At 35.3% G+C, this 13,875-nt stretch overlaps 1 protein-coding gene across 6 annotated transcripts in view; it reads left to right on the forward strand.

The window, feature by feature from the left end:
- SMAP1 (small ArfGAP 1) overlaps positions 1-13,875 on the forward strand; it is a 175,162-nt gene that overhangs the window by 45,609 nt on the left and 115,678 nt on the right. For all 6 annotated transcript variants that reach the window (XM_025991141.2, XM_025991140.2, XM_072735149.1 and 3 more), the window contains exon 2: positions 3,973-4,106. In XM_025991141.2, coding sequence (XP_025846926.1) covers positions 3,973-4,106 — 134 coding nt within the window. The remainder of the gene's footprint in view (positions 1-3,972; positions 4,107-13,875) is intronic.

Below are 13,875 nucleotides of genomic sequence, written 5' to 3' on the forward strand. Positions count from 1 at the left end.
TCAAAGAAGTATGCTAAGTGCTTGAGTTGAAGACGTTCTCAAGAATAATATAGAATCTTGGTGTGCTTTGTGTACGGCTTTGTGTATGGCAGGATGGACATCATTGGTTGCTTGTTAGGATTGCAGGATCTCAGATGCCACTTGAGGGCTACAGAATGAAAATCTGTAATATCCCTAGGATTATGTATGCACATTAGAGTTTGAGAGATACTGATCTGGAACTTTGTCTTTCTTTAACTTTTCTCAGTTTCAGAATTAGCTCTAAAATAATTAAACCCTCCAGCTATTTGTATTTATCTGTTTGCCTTAGATTTTTGTGTAAACTTTAGAACAGATTGGTAGAAGTATTATAAATGATGGAGAGTAACTAGGGGAGGCAACTCTAGCTAGAGTACTCATAGGAGTCCTCTGTGAACAGGTAGTGTGTGAACTGAGGCAACAAAGTGAGGCAGGCATATGAAGACCTAAGGAAGAAACATTTGGGGCAGAAACAGTAACAAATGCAAAGGCACAAAGGCAGGAGAGGGCATATGTAATCATAGTATATGAGTGGAAATGTCATGATGAACTTGAAAGAGTGATTAGGGACCTTCTCCCTGGGAGTCAGGGTAAACCACTGTCTGCCACATAAGACTTTAATTTTGTGTCCTATCATTTCCCGAAACTGTCCCCAAATACATTTAATACTCTACTCTTCAGCCATAGCAAAGTCCTCTACTGTACCACACCTTTTAGCCTTTGCCAAGAAAGTGTCTTGACATAAACTGTGCCTACTGCTTACTAGTTAGCCTTTAAATTTCAGATCAGGCTTTGCTATCTCTGTGAGATCTGCAGACTTTGTCTCCTTAGTTGGAGATGTTGCCCTTTATGTATATCACCTTATGCTAAAATTGATTACTCCATGTTGTAATTAAGATTTGTCCGTGTTGGGTAACCTGGGTGGCTCAGCAGTTTAGTGCCGCCTTCGGCCCAGGGTGTGATCCTGGAGATCTGGGATCGAGTCCCATGTCGGGCTCCCTGCATAGAGTCTGCTTCTCCCTCTGCCTGTGTCTCTGCCTCTCTCTGTCTCTCTCTCTCTCTCTCTCTCTCTCTCATGGATTAAAAAATAAATCTTAAAAAAAAAGATTTGTCTGTGTTGATACATGCAGAGTATTCATTTTCACATTGTATGGTGAGATAATCATACTAGTGTACATTTAAGTTATTTCCAGTCATTTTAGGAATCCATGCTGCTATAAATATTCTGGTACATGCTTCTTAAATACATGTGTGAGTTTCTTTGTAGTGTTTTTCAGCCATATTCGACTGTGACCCAGAGAAAAAACATTTTCCAGCAGGACTTGGTTTTCATGTGTACGTGTGTTTATATACATATAACGTACATATAACGTACATTACTGATTTACTTAAAGATTTATTTATTTATTTTAGAAAGAGTGTGTGTGTGCTCACACTTGGGGTAGGGGACACAGTGGGAATCCCAAGCAGACTCTGTGCTGAGCTTGAAGACTCATGTGAGGTTTGATGACCCTGAGATCACCACCAAAGCGCAAACTGAGAAGCCATCACTTACTCAACTAACTACGCCACCCAGCTCCTGTATGTTACTGATTTTTTAAAAAAAGTTTAACAACTATTCTAACCCTTTGTGTGGTGCACTCATATCTTTTTTCCTTTTCTCTTAAAAATAAATACTTGTTGAGATTAAATTAATGGATTGTGACCTGCCATTTAAAATAACTGTTGTAGGTGGCTCAGTTGGTTAAGCATCTGCCTCAGTTCATGATCCCAAGGTCCTGTGATTGAGCCCCACATTGGGCTCCCTGCTCACTGGGGAGCCTGCTTCTCTCTTTCCCTCTGCCTGCTGCTCTCCCTGCTTGTACTCTTTCTTTCTTAGACAAATAAAATCCTAAATAAACAAACAAACAAACAAACAAACAAACGAACAAAAAACCCCACCTGCTATAGGGTATGTTATATATGAGTGTTTATGTATACCTGAATATGTCATATTACATATATAAACTGGTCAGTCTATATGTATGTGTGCCTAAGCGTGTTTGCGTGTGCGTGTGTGTGTATGTGAGAGAGAGAATAGATTGCTGGGTGGAAAGGTTTATTCATCTAGAACTTTACTAGATTTCTTCAAATTGTTTTTTTAAATAGTTATACCTATTTATACTTTGCTTGACTTCCTGAGTCTGGGAACTTAGCTTTTTACCTCTGTGTCTATGGTCTTCTAATAACATTTACTTGGCACAGAGTTGGTAAGTATTCACCAGTAGTTTGGTGAGTCAAAATGAGGATTTCCTACCAATACTTGAATGACTACCATGTTGAGCAGCTTTTTAAAAATCAATTTTAGGTAAATTTTACAAAGCTAATTTTATAGAGTGGAGAACCGAGAGAGGCAGAGACAAAGGGAGAGGGACAAGTAGGCTCCATGTAGAAGCCCGACGTGGGACTCGATCCCAGGACTCCAGGATCATGCCCTAGGCTGAAGGCAGGCACTAAACCGCTCAGCCACCCAGGGATCCCAGCAACCAAACATTTAAATAGAACATGTTCTAGATGTTTGTCAGTTTATAGGTGTCATTTCTCAAATTTAAAAGGATATTTTGGTATAAATTGTGTATGTATAAACTATTTCCTAAGGAATTTTGGAGAGGAATGAGTTTAGTTTTACTGCATTATAATTACTGGCTTCAGTGTTATTTTGCAGATTAACTTTCACCTTTAGAGAAAAAGGATGTACTGAAAACAAGTCTATAAGTATTTTAGAAAGCTTGGTTTTTATTGATATCTCATACTGTATTTTTTCATAATCAGATGATTTATAAAAAAAGGTATAAACTTCTGAATAGTTGACATAATTGCCAGATAGTACTTTCATTTTTCCATTTTACTTTAATTATACAAGCAATATATGAAAATAATTATAAGAATATTTAAAATTCAAGGATATACTTTCAGGGACATAAAGAATAGTACAACTAAGGCTTTGTATTATTGTATCCTTAATGTGAGTTTCTCTACACTGATTTTCAGAATTTTTTAACCATGATCCAAAGAATAGTATTTTATAGCACACCTTAGTTCATCTATAACTTTTCTTAATTCAGGGTTATGTTTGGGATTTAACTATATTGCTATAGGGTTTCTCGAGGCAGACCACATTGTTGCTCATTGTTTCTAACATTTAGTTGATTAAAATATTTTTTCCAATGTGTTGAATGTAAAATGGGGATTGTTGTAGTTTAAAAGAGCATTTTCCCTCACTACTAGTAATCTCATACATGTTTTTATGTTTATAGCCATACGTTTCTTCTTTGAATTATCTGTTCATATCTTTTTGCCTACTTGTCTTTAAGGTTGGTTGTCTGTTTCTTACTAATATCTACATTTCATTAAAAACTCTGATTTATATTTTTTGGTAATCTTTTAAGCAATACCTTACATATTTAATGAAGAACTTAATTCTTACTGTGGGATATTACTATTCCTGGTACAAATATGTATACTAAGTGAAAACTTTTCACATAAATTAGTTTTAAATTCTTAGACAGATTTGGGAAAGTTCCTAGAAAAGCAAAATTAGTAAATTCATTAAAGTTCTTGAAGGTTGATTTATAACCTTGCTGCTTGGTGCCATTTGGAAATTTGAGGTATAAAATTCTTTTTTTTTTTTTTTTAAGATTTCATTTATTTATTCATGAGTGACACACAGAGGCAGAGACATAGGTAGAGGCAGAAGCAGGCTCTGTGCAGGAAGCTCGATGTGGGGCTCAATTCCGGGACTCCAGGATCACACCCTGAACGAAAGGCGACGCTCAACCACTGAGCCACCCAGGCATCCCAAGCTATAAAATTCTTTAAGACTCCCATTATAATTGTGTAAAAAATCAGACTACTTTTTAAATGCTGCCATAATATTTATTTTAGTATTTAATAATTTGTTTTTTTCTCAATTAGGTCCTCGATGGGCTTCCTGGAATATTGGTGTGTTTATTTGCATCAGATGTGCTGGAATCCATAGAAATCTTGGGGTTCATATATCCAGGGTCAAGTCAGTCAACCTAGACCAATGGACACCAGAACAGATACAGGTAAACATTTCCTTACTGAGATATTATTTACAATATTAAAATGAATATAAAATATTTAACCCTTCTTGCATCTAAGGGTTAACATTGAAATGGAGTATATTAAAGTGGCATGTGCCACAATATAAAATTTGGGTATTACCTGAAATGTCCACTCTCAAATGTTTATATCTTGTTAGGTCTGTAATGAACTCAGTTTTTTATCTATTCTTATCTAAAATGTTGCTTTTAAAGTCTTTAAAAAATGAATTCCTTTTCCTTGTGTTGATGAAATTTGTCCTTAGAATTCTAGTCTGGTTTTTTTTTTTTTTTTTTTTTCTGTCAGTAGAGGGAGCCTGGGTAAAGATAAAAAATAAACCACCTCTTACCTAAGAACTGACTTGAAAGATTTCCCTTTTATACAGAAGTATACTTGATTTTCAGACAGCCCTCAATAGTTGGAAGATAGCCCAGTTAGCAATGTTTTAATGGCTGATGTGGACTTGTTTTGAATGGTTTAGCTTTGTTAGAGATAAATTTGAAATTTTAAGGACTTGTCATTTTTACAATGTGACAGTCTTATTAAAATTTCAAAATCTTATTTTCTGATCCTTAAGATGAATTGCTAAAATAAAAATGTTTATTTCTACTGGTTTTAATTTGTAATTCACAGTGAAATTATATTTCTTTTTCTTAATGCCCTTGAATATCTTCTAGTCAATGTGAAGACTAAATACACGAATATATGTAGTTGAACTTCAGTGATATTCATACATACTTCGAATCAGAAAAAAACAAAAAGAACACAGAAACTCATGGATAGGGTGAGGTAAGGGTGAAAGAATAGAATATAATACTGGGGGGAGTGGATCATAAAGATTTGGTTAAAGAGAGTAAAACTTCTGTGCTAAGGACATATTTATGCCAAAGTAAATTCTAGATAGAGCCAAGATTTAAATATTAAAAAAAAAAAAAACCTTAGAAATACTTGAAAAAATAGCAAAGAGATCTTCAGGCATCTAAGTCAAGCATAATTTATTAAGTTCACTCTTAAATAAGTTTTTGAGGTTTTTATTGGCTGGGGCATAAAAGGAAATATGATATGTTATGTATTTTCCTAATCCTTGAGTAGAAAATTTACTTCTTTTATCAAGGAAGCAGAGCTTTTTGAACATTGCATATAAGGCTATATTCTTGGTAACATCTCTATAGTAACTGTGGTAACAGGTTTAATAATGTTTCTTAAGTTGTCTTCAAGAAAACGTGAAGTATAGCTTGAAAATATAACTTGGTGTTTGTAATGGGTTATGATGGGTTATGGAGGTACAACACATTCAAGCCCCAAAGTGTATTGCCTTTTTAATAGTTCATTTCAGACTAAGGACAGAACATGAAATCCTTGGACAATTCAGTTTTCCAGAAATAATATTTTTTCTCAACTAGGCTGTTAAAAGGAGTTGAAGAGTAGTTTATTTGAGGTTGGGAGCTGTTCTTTTTTTATTTTTATTTTTTAAAGATTTTATTTATTCATGAGAGATACAGAGAGAGAGAGAGAGAGAGAGAGAGGCAGAGACACAGGCAGAGGGAGAAGCAGGCTCCATGCAGGGAGCCCACTGTGGGACTAGATCCTGGGACTCCAGGATCATGCCCTGGGCCAAAGGCAGGCGCTAAACCCCTGAGCCACCCAGGGATCCCCTAGCTGTTCTTTTCCTATGTGTGAGAGCAGTTAGAGGGCTGCAGGTATAGTTCATTGGTTTTCTGTGGAATAGGTTATAGTTACATAGCAAGATACTGAATTATTAAAAATGGCAGGCTTTTGAAAACAATTATTAAGTAATATACAGTCTTTGTATTTGAACATTATTTACATGATTTCAACTGTCAGCTTCTTGAAATAAATATTATTTTGGAACGCAAAACTTTTGATGAGTACTTATCACCAGAGAATGCTCTGTATAGCTTCATATACCACAGAGCTCCTCTTTCAGTACTCTGTGGTGAGAAACAAGGTTATTTGCACTTACTTAAAAATTAAATGAGTAGGGCAGCCCCGGTGGCCCAGGGGTTTAGTGCTGCCTCCAGCCTAGAGTGTGATCCTGGAGACCCCGGATCGAATCCCATGTCGGGCTCCCTGCATGGAGCCTGCTTCTCCTTCTGCCTGTGTCTCTGCCTCTTCCTCTCTCTCTCCCTCTCTCTCTCTGTGTCTGTCATGAATAAATAAATAGAATCTTTAAAAAAAATTAAATGAGTAGACTATGAAGTTTTATTTTTAAAAAAATATAGAGAAGCTTAATCACATAGACGGGAGTAAGCCATCCAGTATTCTTGTGGTGGGCCTTGCAAGTATTTGCAAGCAAAGCCAGAGTTGTTCTTTAAAAATCATCTTGGGACTACTATGCAATATAAATGAGTAAGTAATCGGTGAAGGCCCCCAGGTTCCATTCTATAATGCACAACCTTTATTTTAACCTAGAAAATTTCCAGGCAACTGATTCTAAAAAGGCAGTAGAACAAAGGGATTTATAGAAAGTTGTCTCTAGATAGTCAGACTGCCAGAGTTAGTCCTGACAGGATATTTAACCTCAGGGTACCTGAATTTCTTCACTTATGAAATGGGAATAGTAAGAATGTCTCCTGTGGGTTGCTCTGAGGATCGAATAAGGTAATATGGGGAAAACATTTAGAGTAGTACCTGGCACATTTTAAAGACTCAGTGTTAGCTTATCACTTAGTAGTAGTATTAGTCCATTTATTCATTGTTTAAAACCCTTAGTATTGTTGCCGTGAATCTTTTTTTTTTTTTTTTGAATCTTTCTGATATTAAGCAATTAGCTTTCTAATAAATCTATGATGAATTGGTTGCTAAATGTACTAAGTAAATAAACAAATTGATTCATTATGTGGTATTATTGAGTATAAAGCTTTTTGAAGATATTTGTGAAATATAATTCATTTTTAGTCGTATTGGATTTTTAAAAAAAGATTTTATTTATTCATGAGAGACACACAGAGAGAGGTAGAGACATAGGCAAAGGGAAAAGCAGACTCCCCTTGGATAATCCAAGGCTGAACTCGATCCCAGGACCCCGGGATCACACCCTGAGCCGAAGGCAGACAGATGCTCAGCCACTGAGCCACTCAGGTGTTACAGTCATATTGGATGTTAAGGCATTTTTTTAAAAGGTTTTTATTTATTTATTCATAGAGACAGAGAGAGAGAGAGAGAGAGAGAGGCAGAGACACAGGCAGAGGGAGAAGCAGGCATCATACAGAGAGCCTGACGTGGCACTCAATCCAGGGTCTCCAGGATCAAGCCCCTGGGCTGCAGGCGGCACTAAACCGCTGCGCTACCGGGGCTGCCCCTGTTAAGGCATTTTGAGATGGTTAGGTAATGGTATCAGTTGTCTATTGAGGTTGCATGTTATTCAGATTTAAGCATATCCTTTTGCCTGTGATAGTAGGTATGTTCCATATAATCCAACTCTATACTTAACGCATTTTATTTTTTACTTAAAAAAATTGAAGTATAATTACAGAGACAACAATTTACAGATATAACTGAGTTTTATGGGTCTTGGCAAATGTCTGTACTGTGTCACCTAATGAAGACATACAGAACATTTCTATTACCCTAGAAAGTTTCCTTGTAACAATTTATACTTCTGTTCTCTAGGGGCAACCACTACACTAATTTCTTGGGTTGCTATACATTGAGATTTTTATCATTTGGAGTTGTTTTTATTAACTCTGACTCCTAATTCAGATTAGGAAGAGTGAAGATCACAATGTAATTTAGTGTTCCTTATTCATAGACATTTTAAAAGAATTTCTTTGTTGTAAAAAAAAAAGCTTGGGAGGCATTTATTTGTAGAAGTAAGGGAAGTACTTTAGTGCATATACTTCTGTTCTGCGTCTTCCCTCACTGCTACCCCCAACATTTCATGAAAATCATGGTTCTAATTTTCAGAGATGATGTTTAGTATTTTGGTTAGTTATATGTATTTTTAGATCTTTAATTGCAAATGTGGAAACATGATTTAATCTCTGAGCCCAAACTGTTAAATAAAAATGTTCTTTTTTTGTGTGTCTCTGTAAAATGTAGCTAAGTTTTGCCTGAAAGCTTATCAGCTGACATTTTATATACACCATATTTATATCATTTATATACATGTTGTGAGTGTGTGAATCAAGTTTTAGGGCATTATCATATCACAGCAGTGTTAGAATTCCTTTATGCTTATTTTTTTAAAAATAATTTATCGATCAGAACTTATTTTGATTTTTATTAGCATGGACATAGAGTTACCTTATGTTTTAATCAAACAAAAATTTTTTAAATTTTATTTATTTTATTTTTAAAAATATTTTATTTATTTATTCATGAGAGATACAGAGAGAGAGAGGCAGAGACACAGGCCTAGGGAGAAGCAGGCTCTATGCAGGAAGCCCAACGTGGGACTCCATTCTGGAGTCCTGGGATCACGCCCTGAGCCAAAGGCAGATGCTACCGCTGAGCCACCCAGGCGTCCCAACAAATTTTTTTTTAAAATGTAGCTCATGGTTAAATTAAATGTCTTTGATTTTGGGTTTATGTTCAGGCACTTTTCAAATTTTTAGAAAAGACCACTTTGTACTTTTATAAATACTATACTCTCTATTTCTTATTTTGTACTGCTTTGTTAACTTCAAGTATTGATTACCATTTTTCTCCATTATTTAAAAAATTTTAATTACTCATTTTTCAGTGTCTGATTGAGGAGTTAAAATGAAGAATACCTTATTTTTATTCCAGGGTAATGGTACTTGTGTTTTCAAGTTGCTTAGCTTGCCTTGTGCAGAGTCTTGTAAATTGGGCTGCCTAATAAAACATCTTAGTGAGATTTTGTCCCATTGCAAAGTATACTCCATATATTTGGTATTTATCTTCATAACTTTTGGACCACTTTTAATACTTTATGTATCTATAAATCTTTTAGTAATCTTTCACAGATTGTTTACTACTGACTAGTATAATACTATTTTGTATTTTCTTGGGAACCAAGAACTAAGGCCACACAACTGAAATTTATTCATTTATAAAATATACTGTGGGGAACTTTACATTTGAAACTGCCCATTCTCCATAGGCCTATGATTTATCCATAGAGAAATTGTCTACAACATTGTGTAGGCATTTTTACTCCCTCTCATGGTATCTTTACCATTTTTACTCTATCTCTGACTGTATTTTGGCTAGAAGGAAAGGTCTTTAAACTCAACCCTTGTCACATCCTTGTTTACTATTTTAACAAAACAAAAGAAAGCTTGCTTTCTTCTCATTCCATGCAACCCCTGAATATTTCTGCTTTGACTTCAGTTTTTTGTTCCCTTGTTTTAGAGGCAGAATGGAAGGTGGTGGTTGCTAGTTTCTGTGCCTTTTATTTTCATTTGCAGCTTTCATTTCTACCTACTTAAAAAAATTACATTCATTTGGAGGCACATTGAAAATCTTTCTTTGAAACATATTACACTCTTCTGCCATAAAAAAATTCTAATACCATCTTTCCCTCAACATACAGCTCTTGGCTCTGTTGCTCTTGATGAAGCTTTGGAATATAGGTGAGGTCCTGAGCTGACAACCAAGAAAGATGTCTTTGGTGCAAAATGGTGGTTTTATTAAGGCACGAGGACAGGACCCGTGGGCAGGAAGAGCTGCTGCCCAGGGCCTGTGAGGGGTGACTGATTATATACCTGGGAGTTGGGAAGGGTTTGAGGATAGCTTACTCTCTATGGAATTTTGGAAGCAAGGTTTCCAGGACCTTGAGGGGCTAGCTATTGTAGGGAAAAGGTCACTTAATCCCGTTTAATAAAACCTGAGTCATGAGACCTTCAGATGGATATCGGTGGCTATGTGCTTGGAGGATGATTGCCAACATGCATCTTACGGGTTTAGAGATAAAGGAAATTTCTAAAGGAATTTTATATGTTAAAGCAGACTTACAGGCTCCTGGGGGTTGGGCTAAGATTGCCTTCTGCCCTTAGCAAAGTATGAATATGGAGGCAGTTGAGTCTGTAGAGGATTGTTCCTTATTTCAAGGACTTGTCAATGTGCTGCCCCAAGCTCCTGCTTTGTTCTCAGCTAGCTCTGTGTTCCCCCATCACTATATTCATTTATTCATTTGTTTAGCCACCGAGGATTTAAGCACTCACAGTGTGCCAGCCACTGTATTCTAGTGACTATCTCTTATCTCTTATCTTCCTTTAGTTGAACTTCTTGAACAGATCTTTACACACTGTTTCATTTCTTTACCTTACTTCTGGCTCTGTTAACTCATTTCTATTTCTATCCTTCTGCTAGATTTGCACTCACAAAGAATACTAGTTATCCCTGATGGCCAAATCTAACTCTCCCTCCTCCTTGGTCTTTCTGCTTCACTTGACTACCCACTGCCTTTTTGAAGCTTTTTCTTGGTGAAAGAAGCTAAAGTTAGTTCCTGTATCTTTTATTTGGTTTATTTAATCTGTTTGTTTTTAACTACTTCTTTTTCTGCTTTTTTCCCCTATTGCGAATTTTCTACAGTTTTGTCTTCAGTTCTGTTGTTCTTTAGTCTGTCTGTCTCCATAGGAGAATTTGTTTACTCTCATGGATTCAGCTGTTATTTTTTTTGTGTAGATGGGTTTTCCCCTGTCTATCCAGTAATGGCTTCTACAGTAAATTTCAGTTCTTTGTTTAGATTGCCTTTTAGAGAGCTTTGGTGTTTGTGGACTTACCATTCTTAAGAAACCTTGGATATCTTTGGCATGAAATGATTGCTAATTTTCCCAAGCATCCATTAAATTGTATATTCTGTGAGACTGGAAGTTGAATTGGCAGGAGCCAATTCAGTTGATTTATAGCATTGACATTTCAACTTGGATTCACATATCTCTTCATCTTTGTAAATTCAGTAGTTCTTGTGAAGTCATTAAAATCTTACTACTTTTTGAAAAATACTTTGATATGAAGCAAAGAAAGCTGGTCAGTTAATGTAATGATAGAATTTAGGAGAAAGGAATGGATATGACCAGGCATGGAGTTTTAAATTTTTTTTGGCCAGGTAACATTATACATTTGAGTAGAATAAAGAATAGAGTTATCAAAATTAACTGTTGCTCTATAGCCGCATCAGTAAAACCTCTGTATGTTTCATATGGAAACAGGAAAAAAGGATTTATGAGATTATTTCAATGTAGGAAATTTTGACCATAGTCATTATTATTAATGGGTAGCATTTGTAAATGTTAAGATTAATAGATGCCTACTAACCTGCAACTTGACACATTTAAAATTTAAATAATTATCTGGTGGTCCAGATTGGTTTCTTAGTTACATCATTCATTGTTCAAATTAATCTTAAAAGTGTTCGATGTCCTCTGGTTCTTCTTTCTTTCATTTGCCTCTCTGTTCCATCAGTTCTTAATTCCTTTGTTGCTTCTGTTGCTTTCCACGCTTTCCACTCTCTTTTCTCCTGCCATGTCCTTGGCTTTCACTTATTCCTGATCTTCGTACCACTGTCACCTCTCCATCACTTTTACATACCACATTCAGAATAATCTTTCTGGAACACTGCTTTGGTCATTTGACTTCTCTTCTAAGAGGTTTGTGTTGGTTCTCCTATGAGAATTGTAAAAGTTTTATTTTCCTTAAATTGGTAATCACATACCTCTGCCATCTGGCTTTGTCCTGTGTCTTTGATCTTACTCCAGATGCTTAACAATAGATCGCTTTGACTGTATATACAGACAGCTGTTCCTGTTGAATTATTCTGGCGGTGTGTTCTTGCTTTTTGTTTTGGTTCTGCTGTTGTCATGTTTTGGAAATGTTTTCTGCATATTCCTTTTTTCAAACCAAATCCTTCCCATTCTTTAAAACCCAGTTAAATCCCTACTAATAAAGCTTCTTCAACTATTGGTTGTGCCTAGTTACCTACCACCATATATTGTTATTTACCTTTGTGCATGTCTGTTAATTGTAACCTTCCAGTAGCTAGAAACTTTATCATATATGTATTTGTAGTCTTTGTGATGGCTACCACAGTGGTGAGAACACAGTATGTCCTTAATTTTTATAATGGCACACTGAGAACAGTCTTTGGTTTGATATAATTCTGTGAGATAATGTTTCCTGTATTTACCAATGAATGGGGAGAATGGAGAAAAAGAAAAAAAAATCAAGCATATGCCCCCAATTTGTCCTATATTATTTATACAGTGTCTTTTTTCATTTCTTTACCTCTGTCCTTTTCTCCCCTTGTTCCTATATATATGTTTAAATTCCTCAAATATAGCAGCCATAGGAGTATGACTTAAGCTAGTGTGTGGAAGTTCTAAGGTAATATATTCAGGTACTGGAAAGGCAGTACTTTGCAATATTTCAAACCATCTGAAACTGAAATTGATTGCCTTGGAAAGTAATGAGTTTGCCATTACTGGAATGTCTTTTGCAGAGGCTGGACAACCACTTGGAAATCTGTAGCTGGGGTTCAAGCATTGAATGGGCAGATGAGGACTAGTTTAAATGACTGAAGTCTCTCCCATTCTTAAGAGTCTTTGATTGTATGTTTAGTCCTCTTTGGTTACCACAGCAATTCAAAAAACATCTTCATTATTTTACAAGTTAGAGATCTGATTAAACTTTTTCCTAAAAGTCAAATCACTGTATAGGATAAAAATTCCTGCTCTCTGGATAAATCATAAAAATGTGACAAGATTCTCAGATTAAGTCTGAAAGACAAGTTCTAAAAATGTTTTGAACAGATGTTTTTGGTCTTTATATATTCTTTCCTAAGAAAAAAAAAGTCGCTAGCTAAATGGATACAGATTTCTCTTTTAACCTTGTTATTCTTAGAAATACCTGGTATAAGGTAACTTGGTAACCCTTAGTTTAATTAGCAATGTATTTGTCATACATGCTTGTCTTAATTTAAACTTTTGATCTGTCTTAGGAAAAAAAATGTTCTTAGGAAGCTGAAATTACAGATTTTCACTAATACTCATCAGTAAGTTTTACTGTGTCCTATGACCTCAGATTGAATTCTTAATCAGCCCAAATATAGGGAGAAGAGGCAAAAGATAATTAATAGGTACTTTAAATATTTCTCTATTGCTAAAAAAGTAATTAAAATTATAGGTGGTACTTGTATTTGTGGTCATGCTGTGCCCATCTTCACTATTAAAATTGGGATGTAAAAGATTATAAAAAGTAGGGGATGAAAGTGGCTAAATATATTGAGGAAGTTTTCTCCTCCTTGATCCTCTGATATTGTGTATTTCAGGTTAAAGTTATGATACATTCATTCTTTAAAAACATATAATTTTGTGAAGTAAAATTGCAGTTGATAGAAATACAGCATTCCTGTAAGGTACCTCTGCCATCCTTAAAAAATAATGAGACTACTTAATGAAAGTGTTAAAGAATACAACTGGCTTATATTATATTTTTGTCACACAACAGTGGAGTACCTGTAAGATAGTTGTTCTGCCTTGCTTTGTAGCCCCTGTAGCCTTCTTGTGCTTAAGGTTTAAATGGTATTTCTTCATGCTTTTGTGTTTAACTGATCTATATCGTTAAATATAAATAGGTTTCTTTTTAGACAAGAAATGCCTTGTGGTATCCTCTTTCAAGTATGTAGTTTCAAATTTTCTTTTTAATTTCAGTGACTTTTTACAATTATTTTTTCAGTATTCTGTCTCCTTGTTTGCGTTTTCTTCCTCAGTGACTCTCTTACATGTATGTTGGATTTTTGTTGCCTAGCTCCAGTAATTTGTCACTTTC

This window comes from Vulpes vulpes, chromosome 1 (genome assembly GCF_048418805.1).
Source record: "Vulpes vulpes isolate BD-2025 chromosome 1, VulVul3, whole genome shotgun sequence".
Lineage (NCBI taxonomy): Eukaryota > Metazoa > Chordata > Mammalia > Carnivora > Canidae > Vulpes > Vulpes vulpes.